This window comes from Macaca thibetana, chromosome 2, assembly GCF_024542745.1.
Source record: "Macaca thibetana thibetana isolate TM-01 chromosome 2, ASM2454274v1, whole genome shotgun sequence".
In the NCBI taxonomy this organism is placed as follows: Eukaryota; Metazoa; Chordata; class Mammalia; order Primates; family Cercopithecidae; genus Macaca; species Macaca thibetana.
In genome coordinates this window covers 109,306,941-109,334,760 of record NC_065579.1, presented here as the reverse complement: position 1 = coordinate 109,334,760, position 27,820 = coordinate 109,306,941, and the positions used below count along the sequence as shown (strand labels likewise).

At 42.2% G+C, this 27,820-nt stretch overlaps 2 protein-coding genes across 5 annotated transcripts in view; one reads left to right on the top strand and one right to left on the bottom strand.

Annotated features, from left to right (window-relative positions):
- The window catches only part of CACNA2D3 (calcium voltage-gated channel auxiliary subunit alpha2delta 3), a 938,743-nt gene that overhangs the window by 142,225 nt on the left and 768,698 nt on the right, over window positions 1-27,820 (bottom strand). For all 4 annotated transcript variants that reach the window (XM_050781062.1, XM_050781063.1, XM_050781066.1 and 1 more), the window contains one exon: window positions 26,264-26,344. In XM_050781062.1, the coding sequence (XP_050637019.1) occupies window positions 26,264-26,344 (81 nt within the window). The remainder of the gene's footprint in view (window positions 1-26,263; window positions 26,345-27,820) is intronic.
- LRTM1 (leucine rich repeats and transmembrane domains 1) lies at window positions 702-7,682 on the top strand (the record flags this gene model as incomplete). Its single annotated transcript, XM_050781105.1, has 2 exons — window positions 702-1,341; window positions 7,042-7,682. Coding segments are annotated over 2 exons (1,074 nt in total), but the record flags the coding sequence as incomplete, so codon positions are not given.

The following is a 27,820-nucleotide window of genomic DNA, read 5'->3' as shown; positions in this document are numbered from 1 at the left end:
TATTATTCTTAATGCTTTTCTATATTTTTATAACCTTGAATAAAAAAGCAGCAGACACTATCCTTGTTCATGGAATTACAACGGCAAAAATGGATATCAATATGTAGCAGTGTTTTAGATCTGCCTTATCCAATACAGTAACCATTAGCCACATGTGGCTATTTTTGTTTAAAATAGTTAAAATGAAACGCAAATAAAAATTCAGTCCCTTGGTTGCAGTAGTGCCATCTCAAGAGCTCGATAGCGACACATGGCTATTGGCTCCCATACTGGACAGCAGATGCAGGACACTTCTATCATCACAGAACGTTGTATTAGACAGCACTGTTCTGCTGCATACTTTACAGAAATGAGGATATCTGAAATCCTCTATCACTCTTTTACACATCTGGCCCCACATAATTCTGCTGTGGCCTACAAAGGGCATATATCCCCCAAATATTTTTTTCACTCTTCTATTTGATATCACTAAGTCTTCCATCTTCTGAATCAGAAGACACTGAGTACTTTTCTCAAGGCTTCCAACAATAGTTGGCACAAAGATTGCAGTAGTTACTGACACTGGGGATGTACTCTGTCCAGCCCGGCTCTACTAAAGATGATGAGTGACAGAACCTCTCTTCCAGATTGTAGAAGGTCTTACCTGGCTGGAAACCACATTACCTGTAAATTCAAAGGGGAAAAAGTGCTGATACCACACCTCCCAAACTGGTTCCTATCCCAATTTCTTTCTGTTTGTTGTAGGTGAACTGCTCCTGTTTTCCAGTGTGATTGTCCTGCTCCAGGTGGTATATGGCTGCCCAGACAAGTGCCGATGTCACTCATCTACAAATTTTGTAGACTGCAGCCAGCAGGGTCTGGCTGAAATTCCTTCCCATTTACCTCCTCAGACTCGAACACTGCATTTACAAGATAATCAGATACACCATCTTCCTGCTTTTGCATTTACGTCAGTGCCATGGCTCACGGCCTTAAACTTGTCCAACAATTCCCTTTCAGATCTGGCCCCTGGAGCTTTCCATGGGCTTCAGCACTTGCAGGTTTTAAACCTAACCCAGAATTCACTCCTTTCCCTGGAAAGCAGACTTTTCCATTCCCTCCCTCAGCTGAGGGAGCTTGATTTGTCATCAAACAACATAAGCCACCTTCCCACATCCCTGGGAGAGACTTGGGAGAACCTAACTATACTTGCGGTTCAACAAAACCAGCTTCAGCAGCTTGATCGAGCGCTCCTAGAATCCATGCCCAGTGTGAGGCTTTTATTTCTCAAGGACAACCTCTGGAAATGCAATTGCCACTTGCTTGGCCTTAAACTCTGGTTGGAGAAATTTATCTATAAAGGTGAGTCATGTCTATTTGGAACCCCCCCATCTGTGTGTTACCAGCCTAGGATGAATCTCATCTGTTCTCTGCATTAGAAAGAATGTGGAGGAGTGTGTAAGGGATGGATTTGAGCTTTTACACATCGGTGCCATTTCACGGTATGGCAAAAGAGTCAAGTGAGTCATTAGAAGGTGTTTAAATTCAGGATCTAAATTAATCTACAAATATGTTACATGGAGATAACTTTCACTTGTTTAATTAATACAACATGAAGTTACTTATCTGGGAGTATGCTGTTAAGAAGGAGGACATTCAATCACCACCTGAATAACTGCTCAACCCCAAATAGCACGAAACTCTTATTTTCAAGTGTGTTCCAATTATGGGTATGGTTATCTCTCTCTGGGATATTTTTCTCTCTTTGTCTGCTTCTACCCATTTGACAACTGTAATTCTCTAAAATTATCCTTTCTGCTTTAGCAAACACCACTGTCACTGAAATTGGGTGCAACAGGGCCTCTCTCTAAAGTTACTCACAATTTCTTTAACTCGATGACAAGAGTAAAGCAAGAGATCTCAGACTATTAAAGATGAGGGGCTCTGGAAACCACCCAGGGTTAGCAAACTACAGCCCCAGGGCCACAGTCCATCTCCTGTTTCTGTAAATAAAGTTTTATTGGAACACAGCCATGCCCATTCATTATATACTGAATGAGCGGTTGCTTTGCACTATAAAAGCAGAGTAGTTGTGACAGGGGCTGTGTTGTCTATCTGGCTCTTTACAGAAAAGTTTGCCAACCCTCGTTGTCAATAGGCAACAGAGTCCCAGAGAGGTTCAGTGACCTGCCCAAGATCACAGAGCAGAAGCCCAGGTGAGAACAGAATGCATGGCCTTTGGGTCTTGACCCGACATTCTTTCCTCCACTTCACAGTGCTTCTCTCCTTCTAGCTCTCAGCATGATTCATTCATTCCTATATTTGAGTGCCTTTTGTATGTCAGCCACTGAAAAGATGGCAGTACCTAACCTCATAGAGATTTCATTCTGGTAGTAGAAACAGATGTTAAATAAGATGATAAATAAAGATACATGTTTAGAATAGTAATTAGTGCTAAGAAACAATGAGGCAGGGGAAGGGGAGAGTGATAGAATGGGGGTCTCATTTTTGATAGGATGGATGGGAAGATGTCTCCAAGGAGGTGACATGGCTGAGCAGAGCCCAAAGACTGCGGAGGAATGAGCCATGAGATAATTGGGGGAAGGAATAGTGAGCACAAAGGGCTTGATGAGGGGGAAAACTTAGCTTGGCTGCGGGACAAAAAGAGAGACAAGACAGTGGCTAGTGCAGAGGAAGGGAGTGAGTGGACACAGACAAGACAACACCAGTACTTGGGGGCCAGATCATGCAGAAGTGTGCAGAGAAGTCCAAGATGCCTGGACTTTAAGTGAGATGGAAAACTCTTCAGTTTTAGTCAAGGGAACAATATGATCTGATTACAATGTAAAAGGTCACTCTGTAGACTCTTGGGGGAACTGACCAAAGGCTGCAGAAGAAGAACCAGGGAGATGAGGGAGAAGGTGATTTCAGTCAGCCAGCGAAGATGATGGTGGCCCAAACCAGGGTGGCGAGACCTGATCAATGCTGGGAGATACTTGGAATACTGAACTGACAGACATTGCTAATGGGTTGGAGTGGGTGATTAAGAGAAGACCGTAATTATGGGAACGTCTATTTTGATTTGTCCTGCAGTGATAACCAGGTAAATGGTGATGCCTTCAGCTGACAAGGGGCAAAGAGGAGACTGGGGGGAGCGAGTGAGTGTGTTGGGGAGGTGGTCAACTAGGACTTCAGCTTGGGGCATGTCAAGTTTGAGATGTCCTGTACAGATCCATGGGGAATGGTTGAGTTGGAGGTTGTATATTTAAGCCTGAAGCTCAGGAAGATGTTGGAGCTACAGACATGAATTAGGGAATCAACAGTGTCTGCATGGTTGCAGCGGTTCTCAGCAGGAATGAGGTTAGGGTGAATACAACATGGGTTCAAACTCATGATATTGAATAAATCCTTCTCAACAATGTAACAGCAAACTACATAATCAATAACCAGTCGGCATTCAAGCCAACCAGCAACAGCAGCCACATACTATGGCAACATCTTTCTTATTAGAGGTTGCAAATAAATTGTTTACATCTACAGGTAAAGTGGCTTGAACTATTGTATTCTGGATCAAATCGTAAGCACAGGCCAGCCCAATACAGAAAGACAGTTTTCATAAAAGAACATTTCTTGATTTAAAAAAAAAACAGTTCCCAGGACTAGGGCACTGGAAGCAACCTGGGATGGGATGCATTCTGCCCTACTCTGCCACAAACTTGCTGGTGGTCTTTGGGAAAATCAGGACAACTTCACTAGCACTCAGTGTCACCAGAGGGAAACTGATAGTTTTAAGCCAGGGAGTTCCTACGGCCCACTCCGGTCCTCAGATTCTGTGATGCAGTTCAACACTCCCTCCCAACAGAGCTGCATGAGCACAGATCACAGCTTTTCTTCGGAGAGAGGCAAAAATTGATTTGGGGTAATAAGACCTGGATGTCCCAACATAACTAGGAAAAATCCAAATACGTGCCAAACACGGGAGGCAGTTGGATTATACATATATTGAATACAGGCAAAATAAGGGAACAGATATTAGTCAAGATCTTCTTTTTAAAAAAGATATATAAACACATGCAAACACTACAGGTATTAGAAAGGGCAGGCTAATTGACATAACAGACTAGCCCAGACTTTAGTTATATGTGCAATAAAATCTGTTGCTCATTCATGTCATAGTTCAAGGGAAATGGGGGCAGGGTCTGCATTCCATGCAGCCATTTAGGGACATAAGCCCCCTCCAGCTTGTGATGCCACCAACTTTATCACGTGGCCTCTAAGGTCATCCCCAAGTGGCAACAAAATGCATGGCAGATTACACTGGGGTTTTATGGCCTGGAGGTGGCATTAATTGGTTCCATTGTCCAGAATTCAATCACGTGGCCCCAAATGGACCACAAAAAGTGGGAAAATTTAGTCTTTCTGCTGGCCTAAGAGCAAAAAGATGTGCTTTGGTGAATACATAATAATATCTCTTCCACAGAAATATGCACACAGATTGTATGATTACTATTCCTCTCTATTTACTAGTAAACAAGTCATCTTCACTTCATTAAACATTTACTCTGAGCTAGGTATTATGCTAAATACTTGACATATTTTATCCAACTGAGTCCTCAGAGCAATCTTGGGAAGTGAATTTTAATTATCCTCGTCTCCCACTCTCCAGATGAGCAAGCAGAGGCACAATGTGGTCAAGGAAGTTTTTCAGGGCTGCACAGCTAAGTAATGTTCAGACTCAAGATTTGAATCTAGTTTCTCCCAAGACAGAGGTGAAGAGCTACTAGTGATCAGATAGAGAACAATGAGCACTTGGCAAGCTGGAGCTTCCTGCATTGTCAGTTACATGAATCTAGAAGGATGTGGGACCCTCCGGCTATAATCAGCAGATTTGGCTAGGGGGTCACGGCCCATGAAATGGTGGAGAGTGGGAGTTGCATCCTGGCTGAGGATCACCTGCACAGGAGACCATAGAGCATTTGGCAGCCATAGCCCCTGCCTTCCAGCTATGTCCCAGGCTCTAGTCTGGGTATTTCCTTGGCTCTGGGTCCAGAGGCTGTGGCTCCCACCCTAATACTGAATGGCAGAAAGTCTGGAACTGGAGAGAAGCAGTTCTTAAGTCTGGGGTGATTGGGTAAACCACCCTAGTCAAGGTGGAAGTCAGCTGATGAACCTGTCCATCCCCCTGGCAGGTGGCCTTGCTTCCCCTTGTAGAAGTCTCCATGCTCTCTGGCTGGATGAAATATCATGACTACTTCTCAATGCCCCATCACTTCATTTCTGTCTCTCTGACCTTTTTGTCTTGCAACCAACTTCCTGGAAGAGGCTCTTATGGTCAGGTGCAGAGGAATGAAATGGTCCATGAGGTAAGAATCCTTAATCTCAATGGCACTTTGAACTCATCTGGAGCAGCTGCTCTGAACCTCTGGCCTCATGAAAATCAGTGGCTCAAAAAAGGAAGAAATTCCCTTTTTATCTTTCTGCTTTAAGGTGGGGACTGTTTCCTCAGAGGATTGCTAGAAAAGCCAGGAGGAATCCAAGAGACTCTGGTGGTAGGTGATTCAGTTTTAAGCAGTGGCAGCAAAAAGGACATGGGTTGAATTTTGCCACTGCCGCTTACCCTGGTGTGTTGGGGCCACCTGATAATCCTTGCACTGCAAGATAGGCCCTATGTACTTACAGGGCCACTTAGGACTTATCTTGTAGGCTTAGAGAGAATAAATGTGAAAGCATTCCTAGAACTCTGAAGTGCCACGCAATGGAGGGTGCTAATAATGTTGAAGTGATGCCCTCTGCATATGTCTTTCTGGTATAATTTCATATTTCACTTACTGTGTGTACTAAGAATCTCCTCCAATCTAACTTTGCTAACAGCAGTGCCAATCTTCTCAGCTGGCCTAGGGGAGGTGCTTATGGCAGCCTGAAAGGGCCAAGGCACAGGTCATGTGGCAGTTCTGTCCACTCAAAGGCTTCCTAGAAGACAGTGCCAAGGGCCATCCTGCCCACTCCTCTGACCTCACAATGCTCCTGAGAGGAGGAAGTGGCGAGGCAGTGAGTGCAGTGGAAAAAACTTGGACGGAGGATGGAGAATTGGGTTTGGATGTTGTTTCATCCACTCACGAATTCTGTGAGTCCGGACAAGAGTTACCTACAAGAGTGGAGTATTAGGACTTATCTAACAGTGCTTTGTAAACCATCAAGTTGGATACAAATAGGATGCTTTCATGGCAGAAAATGTAGTCAGCAAAGTGCATTTTCCCAAAGCCAAAGAGAAAATCAGTGGTCACACTAGACTAGACTTCAGTCTGCTACCTCAGTGCTCTTTCTAGGAAAGAATGACTGACCACCCAAATTCCCCGTGACCAACAGCAGTCTACACACCTGAGGATATCCATCACCTTGCAGGGAAGGGAAACTGGGTTTAATAACCCATTAGAAAGTTCAGTACTCAAAGCCGTAAATGTTCTGAGGCCTGAGGAGACACATTCATGATACCTAATTCCAGGAACTAAATTTCCAGTATTGTCAAATCCACAGATCACTCCAAGACCACTCCATCTCTCCATCTGGCATCACTGAACAGTGTTGAGACACACAGGATCTTTGTAATGAACACACAACAGCACAACAACGCACATGTATTGTATTTTTTCCTTAGATTTCCAATAGGAATCTGGTACACGAAAGATTTCTTGTCTGTGGGGCTCACTGGGGCCGTGAGTGGCAGGAATGCAGTGGGCAGCCGTGCTCACCATTGGCCCCCAGCGTGCCTTCTTGTCCGCTTTTGCATTGTTTTCTCTGAGCATTTGCAGAACATGAAGGTTACTGGGCTTCTAATGAATTCTTGGTCATAAGTAATTGCCAATTTAGTGTGTGGCATTTTTAGTATTTAGCCAATTTAGGAATCTTAAAATCATAAAATATGGTTGTTACATTCTTTGACTCCAGGATTAAAAAAAAATGGTACTTCATAAATTCCATCTGCCTAAGTTTTTGCAGGCAGAGGATTTTGGAACTCTGTTGTATCAAGGCTCTGTTATTGTCCTTTGCTTTTGTCTTTTAAAGGGGGAATAACAGACGGTGTCATCTGTGGATCACCAGACACCTGGAAGGGAAAGGACCTCCTTAGGATTCCTCATGAGCTGTACCAGCCCTGCCCTCTTGCTGCTCCTGATCCAGAGTCCTCGCAGCCTCAGCGGCCCGGCTCTACCCACGGTGTGGTCCTGAGGCATTCTGAGAACCACAACTCGGGGGAGCGAGACCTCTTGGAGTGCGAGCTCAAACCCAAGCCAAGGCCTGCCAACCTGCGTCATGCTATTGCCACCGTCATCATCACTGGGGTTGTGTGTGGGATTGTGTGTCTCATGATGTTGGCAGCTGCCATCTATGGCTGCACCTATGCGGCAATCACAGCCCAGTACCATGGGGGACCCTTGGTGCAAACCAATGATCCTGGGAAGGTGGAAGAAAAAGAGCGACTTGACAGCTCACCAGCCTGAGAGCTTTTGTCTCAAATAGGATTGGTCATTGCAGGCCAGAAGATAGTGTCTGAGTAGGGCTGATGTGTTTACTGTTAGTCTCATTTTGCTTTTGCCAAAAGAAAAAGAAAAAAAAAAAAAAAGATGTGTCTGTAAAAAATATTTCTGGGGAGGAATTTATGATGTGATTTAAAAAATACCATAGGCAAAATAGAGATGATACTTGTGCTCTGGGCCTGAGAAGTTATGATGATGATTCTATGTGGGGGTAAAACACACAGAGAAAGGGAAGATGCCATCTCTTCCAGGTACTCTTCTGTGGATTAAGTTCCTTTTACAGAGCAACCGAAATTCAAACACACATGCCAGTCAGCATTCCTGGAGCTTTATGGTCCACTGGAAAACTGCCCGATTCTGAGTGCCTGGGAAGAGGCTGGTGATCTTACCCGAGGAGCACCGAATGCCTCTATAATTCAAGTTCATGCTGGATCAGTGATACTTTCAGATGTTGTATATGTTATGTATTTAATGGGAGTGTCTGTTGGTTGGGAATTTCATAGCTTGCCCCAAGAGTCAAAGTCTATTTCATTTTCTAAATCAGAAAATCGTTTGGGGCTTTGTAGGCCTCAGAGGAAGAGGAAGATTCCATGTCCAGATAATAGGACTCAGGCTCCGAGTCTCTGGAATTTTTCTAATGCAAGGGTAAATAACATATAAATAAACACAAAGAGGATGGGGAGCCAGAATTTGGGGCAGATATTACCAAAAGGCCATATCCACCAAGGGATTGGAACCTTCCATTTAGAACTCTTACAGCAGGAATGAATTTAGGTTGGGCTGAGAGCGAGATAATGACTTTTGTGTATCTGTATCTGCATACATAGCACACAGAGTGCACAGAGTTGTACAACCACACCCACATATAAACATACTCAGAGCAATCAGTTTACCCACTAATGAAACGCAGCCGTGTCAGGGTGGAAGCCAGCAGCTGTTGTCCACCACCCAGATCGTCTACTCCCCACGCTGGGATAGGAGTAAGAAGGAAGACTGCAGAGAGTGGGAATTACCAAGAGACTCAAGATAGGTGGCGGCAGCTATCTTCAATGTTATGTAGGCCATGGTTTTAAAAAATCAGGTGTGGCTGTCTTTACTCCACAGACATGGTCTTGAAGAGTTGCATGCAAAGTGAATTTTTGTAAATTGAATCATCATTTTAATGCAGTAGGGGAGCTGGCTATTTAAAGGAACCTTTCATGGAATCTTTCTGTAATAGAAATAATTGGCTTCAGATTTATCCATTTTGTAAATTTGCATTTTTTCATGCTAGGTTTTCTTAAAGTGGAATCTACCTGTTCTCTCTCATGATGCTCACAGTCACCTGTTAGTATTAAAATCATTTTACACAAGAAGAGAGGACAGAGGAGTTATGGACATGTTAAAAGCAGAGAATGGCAAATATAGGGCCAGTTTTTCATCCAGAGGCCATGACAGACATTGCTAATCAATCCCAGCACTCTTCCTAGCTCAGCATCACAGATGCCTTCACAAGACAGCACTGTAGGCAACCAGAACTAATCAACTGGAGTTGGTTCAAATGATAAAACACATTTGCCATTCAGGGTACTGGCTCTACATTCACTCCGTAAGGCCACGTAATGATTGGTTTGGATCCTAAATCAGTGGTCCATTCTCTCACTGAAACGTGAATGGAAGGTTCACATGTATCTATCATATCTATCATATCAGACAGATGCAGGGAAACGGGTGAACCTACCACATCTACTGTGCAGGTCTCACACTGACACACCTCTAATAACCACAGAGACAATCTACACCTGCCATGGTGCTTCATAGCTAGTGTGGGCCCCACACACCCAAGGCTAAAGATGGACCACCTTTCTGGAGCAGCAATTTTGCCAGATGATTTTTCTAGGGGATGAAGTTTAAATTTTGATGGTAATTTTTTTTTTCTGAATATCAAAAGAAACTGAAATACCTTAGATTGTAGATCAAAGAAAGGCCCCAAGGAAAGCCTGCCAATCCATCAGCTCTGTCCCAGGCCCTGGCACCTCCTCTCTCTGGGTCACTCAGTGGACATGGCTCAACATCCTTCTTTATGGACGTAGTGACTACTTTCCAAGTGAAAAAAACCTTTCTTTCCATGGCTCTGAACTGAGGATGGTTGGCCAAGAAGGCAGTGTGAGAAAGGAATTTTATATGTTTTTATACGTCATCCCAGTTACACCAGATGTTTCCAGAGCTCACGCTGTGTACCGTGTACCAGGCATGGTGCAAGGCATTCTTGTGTAATCCTGACACCCATGAGCCACTCGAACAGATACTACATTAGCTGAGAGCTACTGAGGCCAATAACGCATGCTTCCTTTTACTGCAGTGATTTCAATCTGCAGGTGCACTGGGCCCTGCCAGAGCTTTGGTGACAGTGGAGGTCAACCCAGTCCCCCTACCCACAGAGATTACATGAGGGAGTTTCTGATCCACCACAGAAAACCCTGAACGTGACTAGAATCCTTGCTTGTCAACACTCATATCCTTTTAGATTTCTAAGTACAGATGATAACTCGGGCAAACAGACTTCCTGCTTTATGGGCAGTCTTTAAGGAAAATGATTAAAATGATGCATACTTATATTCAGATTTCTATCTTTTGCCTACAGTCACCACAAACAGCAGTTGGCAATGAAAATAATTACTTACCCTGAAATGTCAACAGCTTCTCAGCACAGAAAAAAATATAAATCAAATTGTTTAGATTAACAAATGCAGAGTTATCATTTGTTAATATGAGAAATGAAATGTTTTAACTGTGAAAAACATTGCAGATGAAAGACCCAATTTGCAGGGTATTCTGTGAGAACCACAAATTATCTTTCACAACCACTACAGCTCATGAGGGGTAATTTGCAAACGCCTCATAGATTATTTTCAGCTGTTTATTGCTGCTGTCATATTCATAGATTCCCTTATAAAAATGTCCTTTTGTCATAGAGCCTGGCTGAGGGCACACTATGGACAAAAATCACGTTTAGTGTTGATTGTTTCTGAGAAAACTAAAAATATAGTTCTTTCATCATATTTAGTAGAACAGTATGACTCCAGATGGGTGATTTTTGCCTTGCCAGGGATCATAAACTCACAAACGGATATTGTCACTGTCTGTAGTGAGGCATAATAAAAGGGGGCAGGAAAAATGTACTCTGACATAGAGATTTTGGAGAAAGAAGACCTAGAATCAACTCTATATCTGAAAAGCTTTTACAAATAAGGCAAATATCCCTGACCCTACAGGTAGAATCATTTGCTTAAGATTATAAAATGCCAGTGGATTACTAAGGGTTTCATTTTTCCTTACAAAGATAGCAAGACTAAAAAGTGATGCACACACAGATTTCTTCCTGAAGGTTCGTGCAAATTGAATCTCCTTGCTTGAGTTAACCAAGTACCCCTGAAACAAGATACCTTTATCTTAGATCCTAAATATCAAAGGAAGTGGTTAAATCAATTTCTAAAATCATCTATCTGTAGCATACATTCACATAATTATCCAACAACTGTTAGAAACCTATAGCTTTCTATTACAGGTCAGGAAATTACTGTTTCCAGTTTGGGAAAACCCATCCGTGTATCCATTGCTAAATGCTATTGACAGAAACCTACACAAAATGATATTCCAACTCCACATGGCATCGCTGGGCTATGATTTGCATGCATGACTTTAGGGAACCATCCTGTTTGCTCTTTTGATTAAAATGCTTTATTTTTTAGACTCAAATTGCAATGCAGTCTCAAAGAAACCCCTACCCCATTCAGAGAAGCAGCTGCCTAATCAACCACTTCCATTTCAGATTCTTTTTAAAAAATTTTTATTTATTTTTACTGATATATAATCCCTTTCAGATTCTTAACTGAACTACTCGTATCTACGTTTTACTCCAATGACACTGAATATTCATTTGGGTGGACAGGATACGATGTCAGCCAACTACAAAGGCCCATCAAGAAGACCTTGATAACGAATCAGAGGACTGGGGATCTGAGAAGGGTCTTAGAGAGCATTTAGTCCAGGTCTGGAGAATTTCAGAATAGTTGCCACCAGCCTTTCTATCCATTGCAGACATTGCTAATAGATCATGACAAAGTTATCTGCTGAGCCCAGACAAGGCCACAGAATTTTTTTTTTTAATCTGCTTTCCAGGTACCCACTACTGATCAACTGGAGTTGACATAAGAGATTAAACCTATTTGCTACTCTGATATAGTTCCATGTCCTTATTTTACAGAGGAAATGGAAGCATGGAAAGGAAAGCAACATTACAAAAGTCATGCACAGAATTAATTGCAAGCTTATAAATGCAGTTGCAGGAGATGGGGTTAGCATAGATAACACAACCTGATCCTCACCATTCTTTGTTCATTTTGTGGTGAACCACAATATCAAAACTATGACATTATTACACTAAGTATTTGGATAAGGACAATTACGGCACCATTATCAGCATTTACTGAGCACTCAATTTCATGCCAGGTATTTTCCAAGCATAATACTTGATTTTCTCTAAGCCTTACAGTAACCAAAACATGTGGGTATTGTACTGCCACATTACATACGAAGACACAGATGGCTTAGGTCATTCGCTCAACGTCACACCACTAGTGTGTGATGGAGTGAGAATCTGGATGTAAGTCTTCCCAAGGCCAACACCCAAGCACTTCTCAGGACCTGACAGGTTCGAAGAATTCAGAGTTAGGATCCTTTCCTGGCACTAGTGTGTGTGGTGGAGTGAGAATCTGGATGCAAGTCTTCCCAAGGCCAACACCCAAGCACTTCTCAGGACCTGACAGGTTCGAAGAATTCAGAGTTAGGATCCTTTCCTGGCACTGCCAACACTTACCTTGAAGCATGGCAGGGAAAAGAAACCCAACCACCAACCAGTAGGACACTGCCAGAGCTCTGGTCCCACCAAAACCAGAAGGACAGCTGAAGGAGCCAAGGCAAAATGGGGAAATAAGAACCTTTTCATCATCTATGGCTCTGCTGGGCTGGAAAAGACAGTCTCCGAATGAGAGGGGAAGAAACTCAGTCACACTCTCTTGAAAGTATTTGAGAAAAATGAGAAATTCAGAGTCTAGATTAAGATGCTAGCCATTAAGTATTTCCCATTGAAATACAAATTAATCCACAGAAGACGAGAAAAGTTACGAGGGCCCCAGAAATTAGGAATACTGCTCAAGGATAGCTAAGTCTCCAGGAGGAATATCTACTATCTAAAGCAGAGGTGCAGCCTTGGCAACATGGTAAAACCCCGTTTCTACAAAAAATGCAAAAATCAATCAGATGTGGTGGCACATGCCTATGATCCCAGCTACATGGGAGCCTGAGGAGGGAGGATTGCTTGAGTTCCGGAGATTAAGGCTGCGGTGATTCACTCCAGTCACTGCACTCCAGTCTGAGTGACTGAGTGAGATCCTGTCTCAAAAAAAAAATAATACAAAACAAACGGAGCAGAGGTGTGACCTTGAAACAGATGAGTGGGGTGTCAAGGACGAGAGCAATAGTCTGCACTGCCCATCCTATGCTGATATGCCTTCCACTGAGACACTGAGTTTAAAAAAAAATCAGAGCAAAATCACCCTTTCCTGTACGTAGTGTATCTGAGGCCATTTAACTTCTACAATACCTCCCATTGAGACCCCACTATCTTCATTCATTAAAGATGAAGACTGTCTACAATGTAGCATATAGTAGGATGTTCTCCTTTTCCAAGTATTAAGGATAAAGGAGTGAACAAGAAATATAAAATATCTGTCCCATGAAACTTAACATCTAGCAGAGGGAGAAGATAAAGAAATACACATCATATCAGGTGGTGAACAAGCAGATGTGAGCAGGAGAAAACACAGGGGATATGGAGGAGGAAGAGTTTTTATTTTACAGGTGGTGATCAGGAAGGTCCCTGCTGAGAAAATACTTGAGCAGAGACCTGAAGGAAATGATGGATCCAGTGGTGAAGGTATCTGGAGGAAAAATGTCCCATGGAAAAGGCATGGCAGGTGCAAAGGCCCTGAGGTAGCAGCAAGGTTGGTGTGACTGAAGAATAAGGAGGCAGTGTGGCTGTGGTTGAGTGGGTAAAGGGGAAGTAGAAGAAGCTGAGTTTAGAGACTAATAGGGGTCGAATCATGTAGGACTTACAGGTTGTGGCAGGTGCTTTTAGGATAACTCTCAATGATTCCTGCCTCCTGGTACTCATGCCCTCTCCTTGACTGTGGGCTGGACCTACTGACTTGCTTCAAACAGAATATGGGAAAAGTTACAAGATATCCATTCCAAGATTAAGTTAGAAAAAACTCTGGCTTCTATCTTGCTCGCTCTCTCTTGCTTGCCCTGTTCGAAGTGAACTAGCTCACTATGAGCTGCCCTATGGAGAAGCCTATGTGGCAAGGAGGTAAGAAAGGTCTCTGACCAACAATGAGTGAAGAACTGAGTCTCTCTGCCCAACAAACCACGAGGAGCTAACTGAATCCTGCTAATGATCTCATGAGTGAGTGACGGTGAAATCATTTCCTCTGTTGAGCCTTCAGATGAGTCTGCAACCCTCAACAACACTTTCATTTCAGCCTCATGGAAGATCCTGAGCCAGAGGACTCAGCTAAGCTGCACCCAGAGTCCTGACTCACAGATGCTATACAATAGTAAATGTTGGTAGCTACAAGGTCTATAGCTTTAAGGCATTAAGCTTTGGCATAAGATAACTAATACCTGGACCTCTGTGAGAATTTTGGCTTTTAACTCTGAGTAAATTAGGAAGTCGATAGAGAGTTTTGGATAGAAGAGTGATATGATATTACTTATGTTTAACATGATTTCTGTGGCTCCTATGAAGAATAAAATGAAGGGGCGAAGGTTGGGAGAAGACAGGGGAAGCGGTAGAAACTGCTGCATCTACAACAATCCATGGCAGAGATGAAAGTGGAGTGGCCCACTGAGGGAGCAGTGGAAGTGCTGAAAAGTGGTCAGACTCTGTACATAACTAAAAGAAATAACAGGATTTATAGGCAGATTGGTTGTAGGTAGGAGGAAAAGGAAAGAGTCAAGAATGACTTCTAGATCCTGATTCAAAGCCAGGCACAGAGGCGCATGCATGTAGTTCCAGCTGCTCAAGAGGCTGAGGCAGGAGGATCACTCAAGTCAAGAAGTTCAAGACCAGTCTGGGGAAAAACGCGTGACCCCATTTCTTAAAAAAAAAAAAAAAAAAAAAAAAAAAAAGACGATGATGGAGGAGGAGGAGGAGGAAACAGGGAGGGGGAGACGGAGGGGGAAAAGGAAGAGGAAGAAGAGAAAAAGAAGAGGAAGAAGATCCTGATTCAAACAAATTGTAAAAAATAAATAGCATTTTTGAGACAACTAGAATTTACATTCTGGCTAGGTAACAGATTTAGGAATTATTATTTTTAGGTACAGTAATTGTATTGCTATATTAAAATACAAAGAAGTCCTTATCTTTTAAAGACATAGGCTGACATATTTATGAATGAAATGATGTAATGACTAAGATTTGATTTAAAATAATATGGGAGGGGTGGTTGTGGATTGGCAAATTGAAGGACACAGTGGCCAAGGGTTGATGGCTACTGGGATTGGGCACAAGATATGTGGAATTTCATTATATTTTTTTCTGTCTACTTTCGAGTACATTCAATATTATCCATGATGACATGCATTTTTAAAAAAAGAAATGAATGACTCCAAAGTTTTTGGACTAATTAGATAATGAGAATTATTGAGTTGGATTTTAAATTATCAGGGCTATGGAGAAAAGGTAGAGGGGGAGGGTGTGAATGCAATCAGGACTTCAGCCTGGAATCTATTGAATTTGATAGACCTATTAGTGAAAGAGTAAAGACACTGAATAAGCAAGTATGGTCAAGTAAGAAAAGTCTAGCTTGGGAATCACCAGTTTATGAATAGTGTTCAAAGCCTTGAGAGTAAATGGGAGCACAGGTGGAGAACCCTGGGGCCCTCCAACATTTACTAGTCAGGGAGATAAGTGAATCAGCAAATGAGACCTAGGAGGGTTGGACAGTGAGGTCAGCTAAGAACCAAGTAAAGGAAGACTTCAAGGAGAAAGCGATCAACATGGTGAAGCACTGCTAATAGGCTAAGACAAAAGAACAATGGAAGTTACTGAAATTACTGGTGACCTTCATGAGTAATATTTCCTTGTGGAGTGGGTTCCAGAGAAAATGGGAAACAGCAAGGGAGAGGAGCATATAGCATAAAAGAATGAGTAATGCATCACACAAATAAAATAATGTAACAAAATACTTTTCACTTAAAAACCTGACTATATCATATAAAATCTGGAAGTTGGTGGAAGAATAGTAAAGCATATACTATGACCATACACCATGTTTTCATTTTGAAATTTTATTTTGAAAGACAATTACCTACGACCATCTGCCTGAGCTGTGTCACGTATAACTGTGTATTTTGGCCTCAAGGTGAGAATGACATTCAGACATTTATCCTAACTTCATGCAGATCTTCTCACCCAGAAGAGAACCCAGGAGTTCTTGGTAAGTGAAACTTTGGGAGACATTGGGAATAAAAAGCCTTTGATCAGCACTGTCCCTTTCCTACCAGACACTGATCAAAGCATTTTCCTCAGGCAAGAAAGTCCATGTACTTGACTTTCAGTCAAGTCAAAGGGTTTAGCCAAGGGTGTCCAATCTTTTGGCTTCCGTGGGCCACACTGGAAGAAGAATTGTCTTCTTTACCACGTTGATAACTTTCTCCTTGAAGTCTTCCTTTACTTGGTTCTCAGCTGACCTCACTGTCCAACCCTCCTAGGTCTCATCTGCTGATTCACTCATCTCCCTGACTTGTAAATGTTGGAGGGCCCCAGGGTTCTCCACCTGTGCCGTACATAAAATACACTAACACTAATGATAGCTGATGAGCTAAAACACACACACACACACACACACACACACACACACAAATAAAACTCATAATGTTTTAAGAAAGTTTACGAATTTGTGCTGAGCTACATTTGAAGCTGCACAGCCCGCAGGCCACAAGTTGGACAAGCTTGGACTCTTCTGCTGCAGATTCTGCTGATGCCCATCCCTTTCTTCCCAGGCGAGGGAAATTCATGGCAGCTTGTCTATCCTCTGTGGGCCCTTTACTTAGCATGAGTCATATATATTCTAGTCTTAACTGAGATCAAAATCCCAACAAGGTCACGAGGAGATTTGCTTGGATAAAGGCGGTTAAATAAATCCCCAAATCTCTCATGAGCCATGTTGGGGAAAAAAAAAATCCCATAAACTGTTTTCCACCAAAGCATGTGAGGGCATTTTCAATGTTCCACCAAGCATTATGCTGATTGCACTGTTCAGAGATTTATAAGCTAGAATGAAGATTAACTAAATCATTGTCTTGACTTATAATGAAAACATATATTTTTAGAAAGCTTAGGATCTTTGATTGGAATTTCTGTATAACCACATAGACAAAAACATTAGGCACAACCAATGGACAACCTCTGATACATGACGCTCTGTCTTCAGCATCCACTTACATAACCTCTGATTTAAATATCTACTTCATTTGTATAGAAACATGTTGAAAAAGGTGAGTGAACAAATCAGCCTTTTTCGTTGTTCTTTTAAATAGACAGTGTGACATATTTGCATGTGAAGTTGGGTTTGGCAGGCTTTTTCTGTAAAGGAGCAAGTAGAGGACATTTTTGGCTTCGTAGTTTCCATGGTCTCTACCCCTCCATCTACTCAGCTCTGCCATTTTAGCAAGAAGGTATTCACAGACAATGTGGGCATGGCTGCATTTCAATACCACTTTGCCTACAAAAACAGGCACTGGAGAGCTCACAAGATTTTTTGCTTTTTCTTTTTTGTTTTGAGATAGGGTGTCACTCTGTCACCCAGGGCTGAAGTACAATGGCATGATCTCAGCTCACTGCAGCCTCGACCTTCCTGGCTCAAGCTATCCTCCCACTTTAGCTTCCTGAGTAACTGGGACTATAGGTGTCTGCCAGGCTGCCCAGCTAATTTTTGTATTTTTTTGTAGAGGTGGTGTTTCACCATGTTGCCCAGGCTGGTCTCGAACTCCTAGGTTCAAGCAATCCACCTGACTCAGCCTCCCAAAGCACTGGGATTACAGGCGTGAGCCACCACACCCAGCCTGACAAGGTATTTATACCCAGAATATATGAACAACTCTTACAGCTCAACAATATGAAGACAACCTAATTTAATTTAAATATGGGCAAAGGATCTGAATAGACCTTTCTCTAAAGAAAATATACACATGGCAAGTAATCACATGAAAAGATGCTCGGTCATTAGGGAAATGGAAATCACTTCACACCCACTAGGATGGCTAACATAAAAAAGGACAGATGGTAAGTATTAGAAAGGATGCAGAAAAATTGGAATGTTCATACGTTGCTGGTGGTGGTGTAAAACGGTGCAGGCGCTTTGGAAAACAGTTCTGCAGTTCTTCAAAATACCAAACGTAGAGTTACCATATGACCCAATAATTCTACTTTTAGGTGTGTACCCAAGAGAATATAAAAACATAGGTCTGCAAAAAAACATGTACATGGATGCTTGTATCAACATTACTAACAGCTAAAAAAGCATCCATCAACTTATGAATGGATATGCTAAATGTTGTCTATTCATACAAGGGAATATTATATGGCAATTTAAAAATGAAGTACTGATACAGGCTACAACGTGGATGGATCATAAAAACATTAAGTGAAGGAAGCTGGTCACAAAAGGGCACATATTATATGATTCCATTTATCTGGAATGTCCAAAAATAGACAAATCCATAGACAAAGTACATGAGTGGTTTCCTAGAGCTGTAGTTTGTGAACCTCAGCTCTGAGGCACAGGTATGTGAAAGTGTGAGTTTCAAAGTTTTAATACAGAACATGTCAAGATACTATTAATATAATCTTCCGATATGCAAGTTTTCAGAAAAAATAACATAAAACAGGAAACAGCACTGACTAGTGAGCAGTAATGGGCGTAACATACGGTAATTCCTAATGAAGAGAGCGACAATAATTTAGCAGCTAATGATTATTGCCCACCCATATGTAAGCGTTTACAAAAAAATTTTATGTACATAAAAACGTATTTATTTCTCTCAACGGGAATCAGAGGCTTCCCCAAAAGCAAGACTGAATCTGGGTATGAGACATATTCCAATATTGGTTAATTCCTTTCCTTTTCTCTCATGGTAAAATACATGTCCACCTTTAAAAAATGAGGTTGTTAGAAATCCAACCTCAGCACCAAACAACCTCCACTTACACATGTGAAAAGGAAGGCACAGGGGCGAGGCCTGGGGAAGGGGATGGCCTGTGTTCACTCATAAATACTCAGCTCACACTGTCTTTAATGTTCACATCCCACCATGACCTCTAAAAGAAGTGGCTTAACTTGCCGATTTAGAACACACAAGCAGGTATGAGGATGTGTTGCCCCAAAATTCTGCGGCTCATTTTTGAGTGGAGGGCACGCTGGGGCTTTTGAGGAGTTTAGAAAGGGACAGTAACTCTTGGGCGCAAGTGTCCTGGAGAGTGAGCACAGAGGATCCAGTTTCTCAAAACCCGGGGCTATTTTTATTCCTGGGGCAATAATCCTCAACATGCCCTTGTCACTGGCTACTCTGTGGTATGCAGAGCAGCTGCTCTAATGTCCAGCTCTCACTCTCAAACTCTGCTGCAGACTTTAAAAAAAGCGTGACCTATAGCTACCTCACTAACCTCACTAACTATAAAGTTTGCTGTTGTCAGTCCTACTGGCTTAGACCTGCTTCTGTCCCTGCATAGTATTCATTTGTTAGCTTAATAAAAATGTCAAACACACACATAAAAAGTCCCACCTCATAGCTGACATTCAGAGCAAAGATGTGCCTTGGGTTTCCCACTTTTCCCTGGGTCAGCTACCCACCTACTCATCAGCTCTGGTTGTAGATCCTGGTAACTACCCCCAAAACCCAAGAGACTCATTCAGGTCTCATTGCACCCACGTGGAACATGGACACATGGATGAGGAATCTCATTCTAGGTTACTGGAGGCATTAGTTCCCACTGCCTAGAATGCTCTTCCTATATATCTTTGCATGATGACTGCAGTATGCATCTCATGATTCAGACTTCCATTCTTGTCACCTCATCAGGGAGGCCTTCTCGAACCACCCCACAACCTGGAAAGGCGCTGCCCTACCACACACCATGTGCACATGGCTGTGTACTTCTTCTCCCCTCTGCCACTGCCAACCATATTTCATCTCTTAATCCTGCTCCATTTTCTAGAGTGTTTGCCACTACTAGAAATCCTTCTCCTTCGTTCCTTCCTTCCTTCCTCCCTCCCTCCCTCCCTCCCTCCTTCCTTGTTCCTTCCTCCCTCCCTCCCTCCCACCCTTTCATTTCTTCACTTCTTCTCTCTCATTCCTGCAATACTTGTCTGTATCTGCCACACAAATGGAAGCTCTCCATTGGCAGCAACCTGCCCATGCTCAGCATTCTCAGAGGGTGCTGCAGCATTTGTGTGGAACAATCCTTCATTGGGAAGCTGTCATCCCAGTCTCTGGACATTGATGCCAACAGTGCCCTTGTCATCAATTGACAATCCCCCAATGCCCTCCACAGTGCCTTCTGGGGTACTTGTTCACAGCTGTATCCTCAGTGCTAGGAACATTGTAGGTGCAATATATATATTTATTGAATGAGTTGATTAAAAATAAAGAAATGAATCAAGACTGTTAGTCTACAAGGGAAAACACTGAATTCGAAAGCACTGAGTTGAAGTTTACCTGTCAGTTTAACCCAACAGTTCTCAATCTCAGCACTACTGACACATGAACCAGATAATTCTTTGTTGTGGAGGCTGTCCTGTGCTTTGCAAGATGTTTAGCACCATTCCTGACCTCTACCCACTAGATGCCAGGAGCACCCTCCTAACCGGTGGTGCCAATCAGAAATGGGTTTTGATGGTGCCAAATGTCCTCTGGGGGCAAAACGGCCCCTGGTTGGAAACTACTGGTTTAATCAGTAAGTTTTCATTTTTGCCAAAATAAAATAGTTCCCTTGCTCAGATATTTAAAACTAGAGGTTTATCCAGGCCGACTTGATACACACTTTCGGACATACTAGTTAACTCCTACATACCAAATATGTGCGATCCCACCAAAGGAATGTTGACAAGTTAAATTTTTGCCTAGAACACTTTGCCAGCATTATTCACCTAACTCTAATGAAGGGTCCATAGTAAATACTGCATTCAGATTAAATACCACATACTTGGCAACAGTTAATGATCACTGATGTTAATCAATCCCTTTCCTAATTAGCTGGTTAAATGGGATCTTCCCCTTCATTACACTGCCCTGAATTATGCAAATGAGACCACATAGCCCACATTTTCAAATTTCCCCAATAACAGATCTAGTGTTCTGTGTTTCTTGCAAATCAACTCCCAAACTTACTAAAATTCATTGAATTTTATAAATTTAAAAAGGTATATGGCTGTTTAAAAAGAGCAGTTTCTGTAAGAAACCAGTGTCTCTGGTGTCTATACTCCTTTTTTTCTGCTGATGTAATCAGATTAGCTATTCTAAGCATCACCTTAGATGCCTGGACCTCAGAAAAGACATCTACTGATGCAGAGATTACTGGTCCAACAAGTTTGCTTTTGGGATGGGACACAAAACAATTTTCTATTCCTTAAAATATTCATATTGATCAATATAATATTACTATAGTATGGACTGGAGTTTTAGCTACTGAGTAATTATCTGTCTTAGAGTTTTAGCCAAGTACTATGTTTCCACTATCCGGTCAATAAATAGGTACCTACATATGGGAGGTGAAAATGAAGCCCGTCTTCCTTGAATCATTTATTTATCCAATATCTCTCCCACATGGACCGTATGTTAGCCCTTGTACTTGGCACTTGGAATAAAAAGATAATTGGGTCTTTTCCCTTAAAGAGTTCAAAACTATCTAAGAAATCAAAATGAAACATTTTTAGGAGCAATTTTAGATTTTGGTATGTTAAAAGGTACACTTTAAAGCAAGTGCACATAACTCAGATTTCATTATTCAATATTTTAAACATCTCTAGAAGTCTGAAATCATTAACAAATATTGGGATTGGGTATTTTGTGTTTGTCAGAGGGAGGGTCTAGAAGATAAACAGGGAAGTCAGACAAACAATTTGGGAAGGGGAAGAAGTCTCCTGCAGGGCCACACCTTCCTTCTTGCTTCAATTCTGCCTCCCTGCATTTCTTCTTACCAGGTCATTTCTACCCTGATATGGTAGATGCAGTGCCTATGACTGTTGGACTAGTGGGCTGGGTCTCTCTAGGGAGAACAAAGTAAAGAATCACTACCACGAGCAGCGTAGTTTATAAAACTCAAGTCAACAATAAGTTAAGGCAAAATAGGTTTTGCCCTTTCTCCTCTGTTGTGTGTGCTGTCTTCGCTTTCTACCTTCCACCCTCTGCCATAAGATGACACAGCACGAAGGCTCTTGCCAGATGTGGACACCTGGATCTTGGGGTTCGCAGCCTCCATAGCTATAAGAAATAAATTTCTTTTCTGTATAAATTACCCATTCTGTGGGAGAAAATTTTTGCAAACTAAGCATCTGACAAATGTCTAATGTCCAGTATCTATAAGGAACTTAAACAAACTTACAAGAAAAAAACAAGTAGCCCCATTAAAAAGTGGGCAAAGGACATGAATAGACACTTCTCAGAAGACACACGTGGCTCACAAGCATATGAAAAAAAGCTCAATATCACTGATCATTAGAGAAATGCAAATCAAAACCACAATGAGATACCATCTCACACCAGTCAGAATGGTTATTACTAAAAAGTCAAAAAATAACAGATGCTGGTGAAGTTGTAGAGAAAAAGGAATGCTTATACACTGTTGGTGGGAGTGTAAATTAGTTCAGCCATTGTAGAAAACAGTGTTGCGATTCCTTAAAGAGCTGGAAACAGAACTACCATCCCACTCAGCAATCCCATTACTGGGTATATACCCGAAGGAATGTAAATCTTTCTATCATAAAGACACCTCCATGTGTATGTTCACTGCAGCACTATTCACAACAGCAAAGACATGGAATCAGCCTAAATGCCCATCAATGATAGACTGGATAAAGAAAATGTGGTACACATATACCATGGAATACTACACAGCCATAAAAAAGAATGAGATCATGTCCTTTGCGGCAACTTGGATAGAACTGCAGGCCATTATCCTTAGCAAACTAATGCAGGAACAGAAAACCAAATGCTGCATGTTCTCACCCATAAGTGGGAGCTAAATGATGAGAACACACGTACACAGAGAGGGGAACAACACACACTAGGGCCGAATGGAGGGTGGAGGGTGGGAGGAGGGAGTGGATCGGGAAAAATAACTAATGGGTACTAGGCTTAACAGCTGTGCAATAAAATAATCTGTACAACAAGCCCCCATAACACAGTTTGCCTATGTAACAAACCTGCGCATGTACCCGTGAACTTAAAAATTAAATTAAAAAAATTACTCATTCTGTGGTATATAACAAAACAAAATGGACTAAGACACTGGTTATTATTTCTTTATAGCTAGAGTGCCTGGCAAAAGCAGGGGCTCAGGAAATATTTATTTATCGAATGAATGAATATGCCACCAACTTTCAGATAAAAACGGGTTATCCTAAATTCTAGCATTTTTATTCTTCTTTCTTATCCAATAATTTTCTTGTTTGTTTCCTCATTTTATCCCTGAATTGACACAGGGGAAGGCAGGGAAGGTAATAATCCCAAGCCTATTTTAGATAGACTTTTAGAGACCCAAGACCGCACATTTTGCAAGTTGTAGAGTGAGTGATAAACTGTGTGGACCTTACAGTCCAAGATCTGCATTTCCAGTCACAGTAATATAATGGATGAGGGACCTGACACAACAGAACGTTCCAGGGCTAGGACGAGACTTGGTAGGCCAAAGGGAGAGTCCCACCACTTCTTCCTGTGCAGTGGGAAAGCAATTAAGAAAATGCAGCGCTCTGGTGGCAGCTGGAGAGTTGGCAGGCTTCTCAAGAGAAGGACTGTAAGCAATGTCATAGGCCGGGAAGATGGATGGGGCCCATTTATGCACTAAGGCTGGCGTACAAATGGAATCTTGCCCAGTCTGCCCGGCCTTTCTTCAAAGGTGTCATTGACAGATGAGTATCTAAATGTTTTTGTTTAAAAAAGAAAACACAGAAAAAGAAAGAAGAGAATAAAACAAAAAAACAAGAAAACAAAACAAAGAAACCTCTTTCTACCCCAGACATACACAGCCAATGAACATGAGATGACCAGGTCAGGCCTGGGAGTGAGGCTGGCCTTTCCAAGGAGTCCTCGATAATTATTTGCATAGTTGTACACCTCTTCTTTCAGAGGAGTTCCACTTTAACACAAGGATTTCATTGAAACCTAACATTCCTGCAAGTCGGCTGTCTCCCATCTGCTGTTGGGACACATTGATGGGAGAAAAGCCTGCTCACATATTCATCTTCATCTGCCAAAACAAGGCTTCTTCCCCAATTAAAATGGCCTTTTTAATTTGAGAGTGGTAAACAGTGTCTACTTAATTTGAGGAAAATACACAGAGGAAAGTTACCAAACCTAACTTTGGTAACTTTGTGACATGATGGTTGAGTCAGGGTCAGGAAAACTTGGGGCGGGGGTGCTGAAGAGGCCACTCTGTTTTTGGAGACAGAGAGGTCTTCCTGAGGTCACTGCCTTCATGGGGCTGCATCCACAGCAGGCTTCAACATCAAAACCAAGCAATTCTGTTTTATCTTATGTCTATCAAACAAAGTTTGAAAAAGCTTAATAATCACCAATTCTAAAAGGTAAGGACTAAATACAGTTCTTTAAATGACCTTGCTTCTTGGCCTTGCTCTGTAATTGTCTTCTGAAAATGGGGACCATGTGGCATACACAGAGAAGCAGTAAATAGGAGGGTGCCTTCTCCACCCACTCAGGGTGGACCAAACTGTGTCTCGTGACCTGCCTGTGGTCTACGGCCGGCGATGCAACTCGACAATAGACTGGCATAGCATTTGGAAAGTGCGCTTTCTTCTCTAGACTGGATACATGGTGTTCAGGCTCAGACCACGTTTCACCCATACTCAGCCAAATAGGCATTTATGAAATGTAAGGCATTTGGAAACATGTGAGCATAGTTTGTAAACTTGGACAGAGGTGGCTGGTACAGGCACAGTGACCTTAGGGCTCATCCTTCATGATGACTAAACTAGAAACCCAAAGAAAGGGCTTTAAAAAGAAATTGCAAACAGACGACCAGATATTCTGGCCAGACCATGTCTTTGACAGCTGCTGCATGTGGCCTCAGCTCCCGGGAGATAACATGCCTTCAGAATTAGCTCGCTGGACCAGCCTGGAGGTAAGCAAGTCTGACCTCCTTTAAGCATAAATAAATCTTGTTGAGTTAAATGATCCTGTCTCCCACTTTCCTCAAGGAACATGAGACATTAAGTGACAAAATCTGAAGACAGCAACTGTGAATCCTCAGAGCCCGTATCTCCTGGCTGATTAAGAATAGGTCTGTTTAGTTCAAGATGAGCCACAGGTCAGATACATAAGGCTGTCATCCTTGCCATACCCAGTAACTCAGGAATAACCAGGGCAACTATCCCCAGATCTTTCAACCCTACTAATACAATTATACATAGGCCAAGTCAGAAATAAATTGGGGGGGGGGGGGGAGTAGTATTTCCTCGCCAAAGAACAACCACTTCAAACGGGTCTCCTCCATCTGCTCCATTTGCACTCCTTCCCACAAATATTCAGTATGTGAAGACACAGAAGTAGATGTTCAAAGTCATCCTAAAGTACAACTTATTGAGGGAGACTGCTGGAAAACAAAAATCGCTCTCTTTAGTAAACCCAGCCAATACCAGGACGGTGCTTGGAGCACATCATCCACCCATCAACCAACGGCTCCAAAGTGATCAGAATAAACCATGTGCCAGACACACCCTCAGGCCTTGTTTTTGTATCAGCATTTGTCTTCAAAGAGGGCTTTTTGGTAGTTGCCAGCCCTTTAGGCCAAATGCCACCAATGAAAGCCCCTGGCCATCCACAGACAACTGCTGACACTCCTAAAAAGTGAGAGAAATGGAAAAAGCCAGAAACAGGACTTCTTTGACAATTTGAGACTCTCAGTCATGTAATATTTTGGCTTTCCTCTGGTCCCAAACCCAGCACCTGCAGATACAGCTAACTCTAATTCCCTAGGGGGATTAGGGGGATGAAAAACTCGGTCTCTCTGGAGAAGGGCACATTTCAGTTTGTGTTTGCCTAAAACAAACCTGCAATTTCCTTGTATGCCCACTGTCATCCTAATGACACAGAAGCTGGAGATCTGGAGTTTACTTTGAATGAACATGCTACCTACCATCGAGAAATTCTCCTCGGCACGTACTGACAATTTCTTACTGGCTCAGTTTAAGGATAGAAACCCTGGGAAAGTTTTCTGTTTTCACATCAACCACCACCAGCTGTCAGAGTCTTGGTTTGAAGGAGATGACACCAAGCTGAGAAGGAAGTAATTTAAAATTGTTTTCTCCTTTGAAAACCTTTTTTGGAGGATAAGCGTGCTACGTAGAAGCAGCCCACTGACCAGATGAATGGACACCATGCTTACTTTGTCTTCATGGATTGAATCCATTATTTACCTGCCACCACAGGAGATTTCCGTTCATCCAGGAGCTGGATGGATGTACTCGCGGTCACCACATTGCTTTTATTGACTGGTCCTGTAAAAAGAAAAAACACCACAACAAAAATGAAGATAATTACAGTGTACACGTTAAGAGAGTAATCATATCGGTCCACAGTCACCAATTCTGCAAATTGTTCCGGGGCTCGGTCCCAGGCCCCAGAGTCTTCTGGGGTGTGGATGTCCTGCCTACGCTGCCAGACCATGAGTGCAGTGCTGCGAGTCCTCCCAGCTGAAGGAACCAGCGAGCGGAGTTATGACCACCAGTGCACTGGGGACATCCAGCCTCTTCACATCGAAACCATTGACCACCATCGAGGGACCACATTTTTTGGTAATCTGTGGTTTCAAATTGCAGTGTTTACTTGTGTCAGTGGTCATATTTACACTGCCTGTCTAAATATAGCCATGAAGAGATGTATGAGGGCTTTGAAATTATTTTACGAGTTGGCGACTTTAGCTCTGATTCATTGGTTAAATCTTTACTGATCTATAAAATTGTAATTTCGAATTTCGAGCCCAGTTTTTCTGGGCAAAATTATTCTAAACAGTGATAGAGCTAGGGCATAATCTTCACTCCAAACTATTATTACTCTGGCAACAATATGGCATTAGTATTAAGAGATTTTCAATGACCAGCAATGGTTCCAATATCCATGAATTAAAAGATACTGAGCACAAATTCTGAATGCCTGGAGTTAATAATTTAGTCCAATACCCACCTGCTAAAAGGTGCTCAATGAATGTGAGTTGGATGAAATCCAATTGAATTGAGAAGCAGGGAAAAGTCAAACCTGAATTTGAATACACTTATGACCAAAGCAATGAGAAATTTTCTCCTGGCCCAAGTTTAAGCAGCAATAAAAACCAGTTTCTTTTCTAGTTTGCACAGGTATTCAATACATGGTAGACAAAATTGGAGAGAGCTCAACCACAGAGACTTGTAGTTGGTGATTTTTAAGATTTTCCCTGACTCTAAGGGGATTATGAAATGTCCTAAGATGTTACGTCATCTGTAACTTTGTCATGAACAAGGTAAAACTCACTTCATTATACCATTACATTGAAAGTTTGGTGAAAATCCCAGTTACCCAAAACCCATCCAACAACAGCTTTAGTTAACTCGATGATTCCAGAATCAGAAGAACAGCAAGCTAAGTTCTATTTTTTTCTTTAGAGGACTGTAAAAAGGAAGTCTTAAGAGATTGCTTGATAGAAGACAATGTTATTATTCATAGGTCTGCAGCAGAATGAAAAAGTTCACTGTCTCTTGATATTTTCAGCAATAAAGTATGGTGCAGACAAGCATAAAGAAAGAGCTTCAGGCCAGGTATGGTCCTAGCACTTTGGGAATCCCAGGAGGGTGGCTCACTTTAGGTCAGCAGTTAGAGACCAGTGTGGCCAACATGGTGAAAAACCATCTCTACTAAAAATACAAAAATTAGTTGTATATGGTAACGGGTGCCTGTAATTCCAGCTACTCAGGAGCCTGAAGCAGAAGAATTGCTTGAAC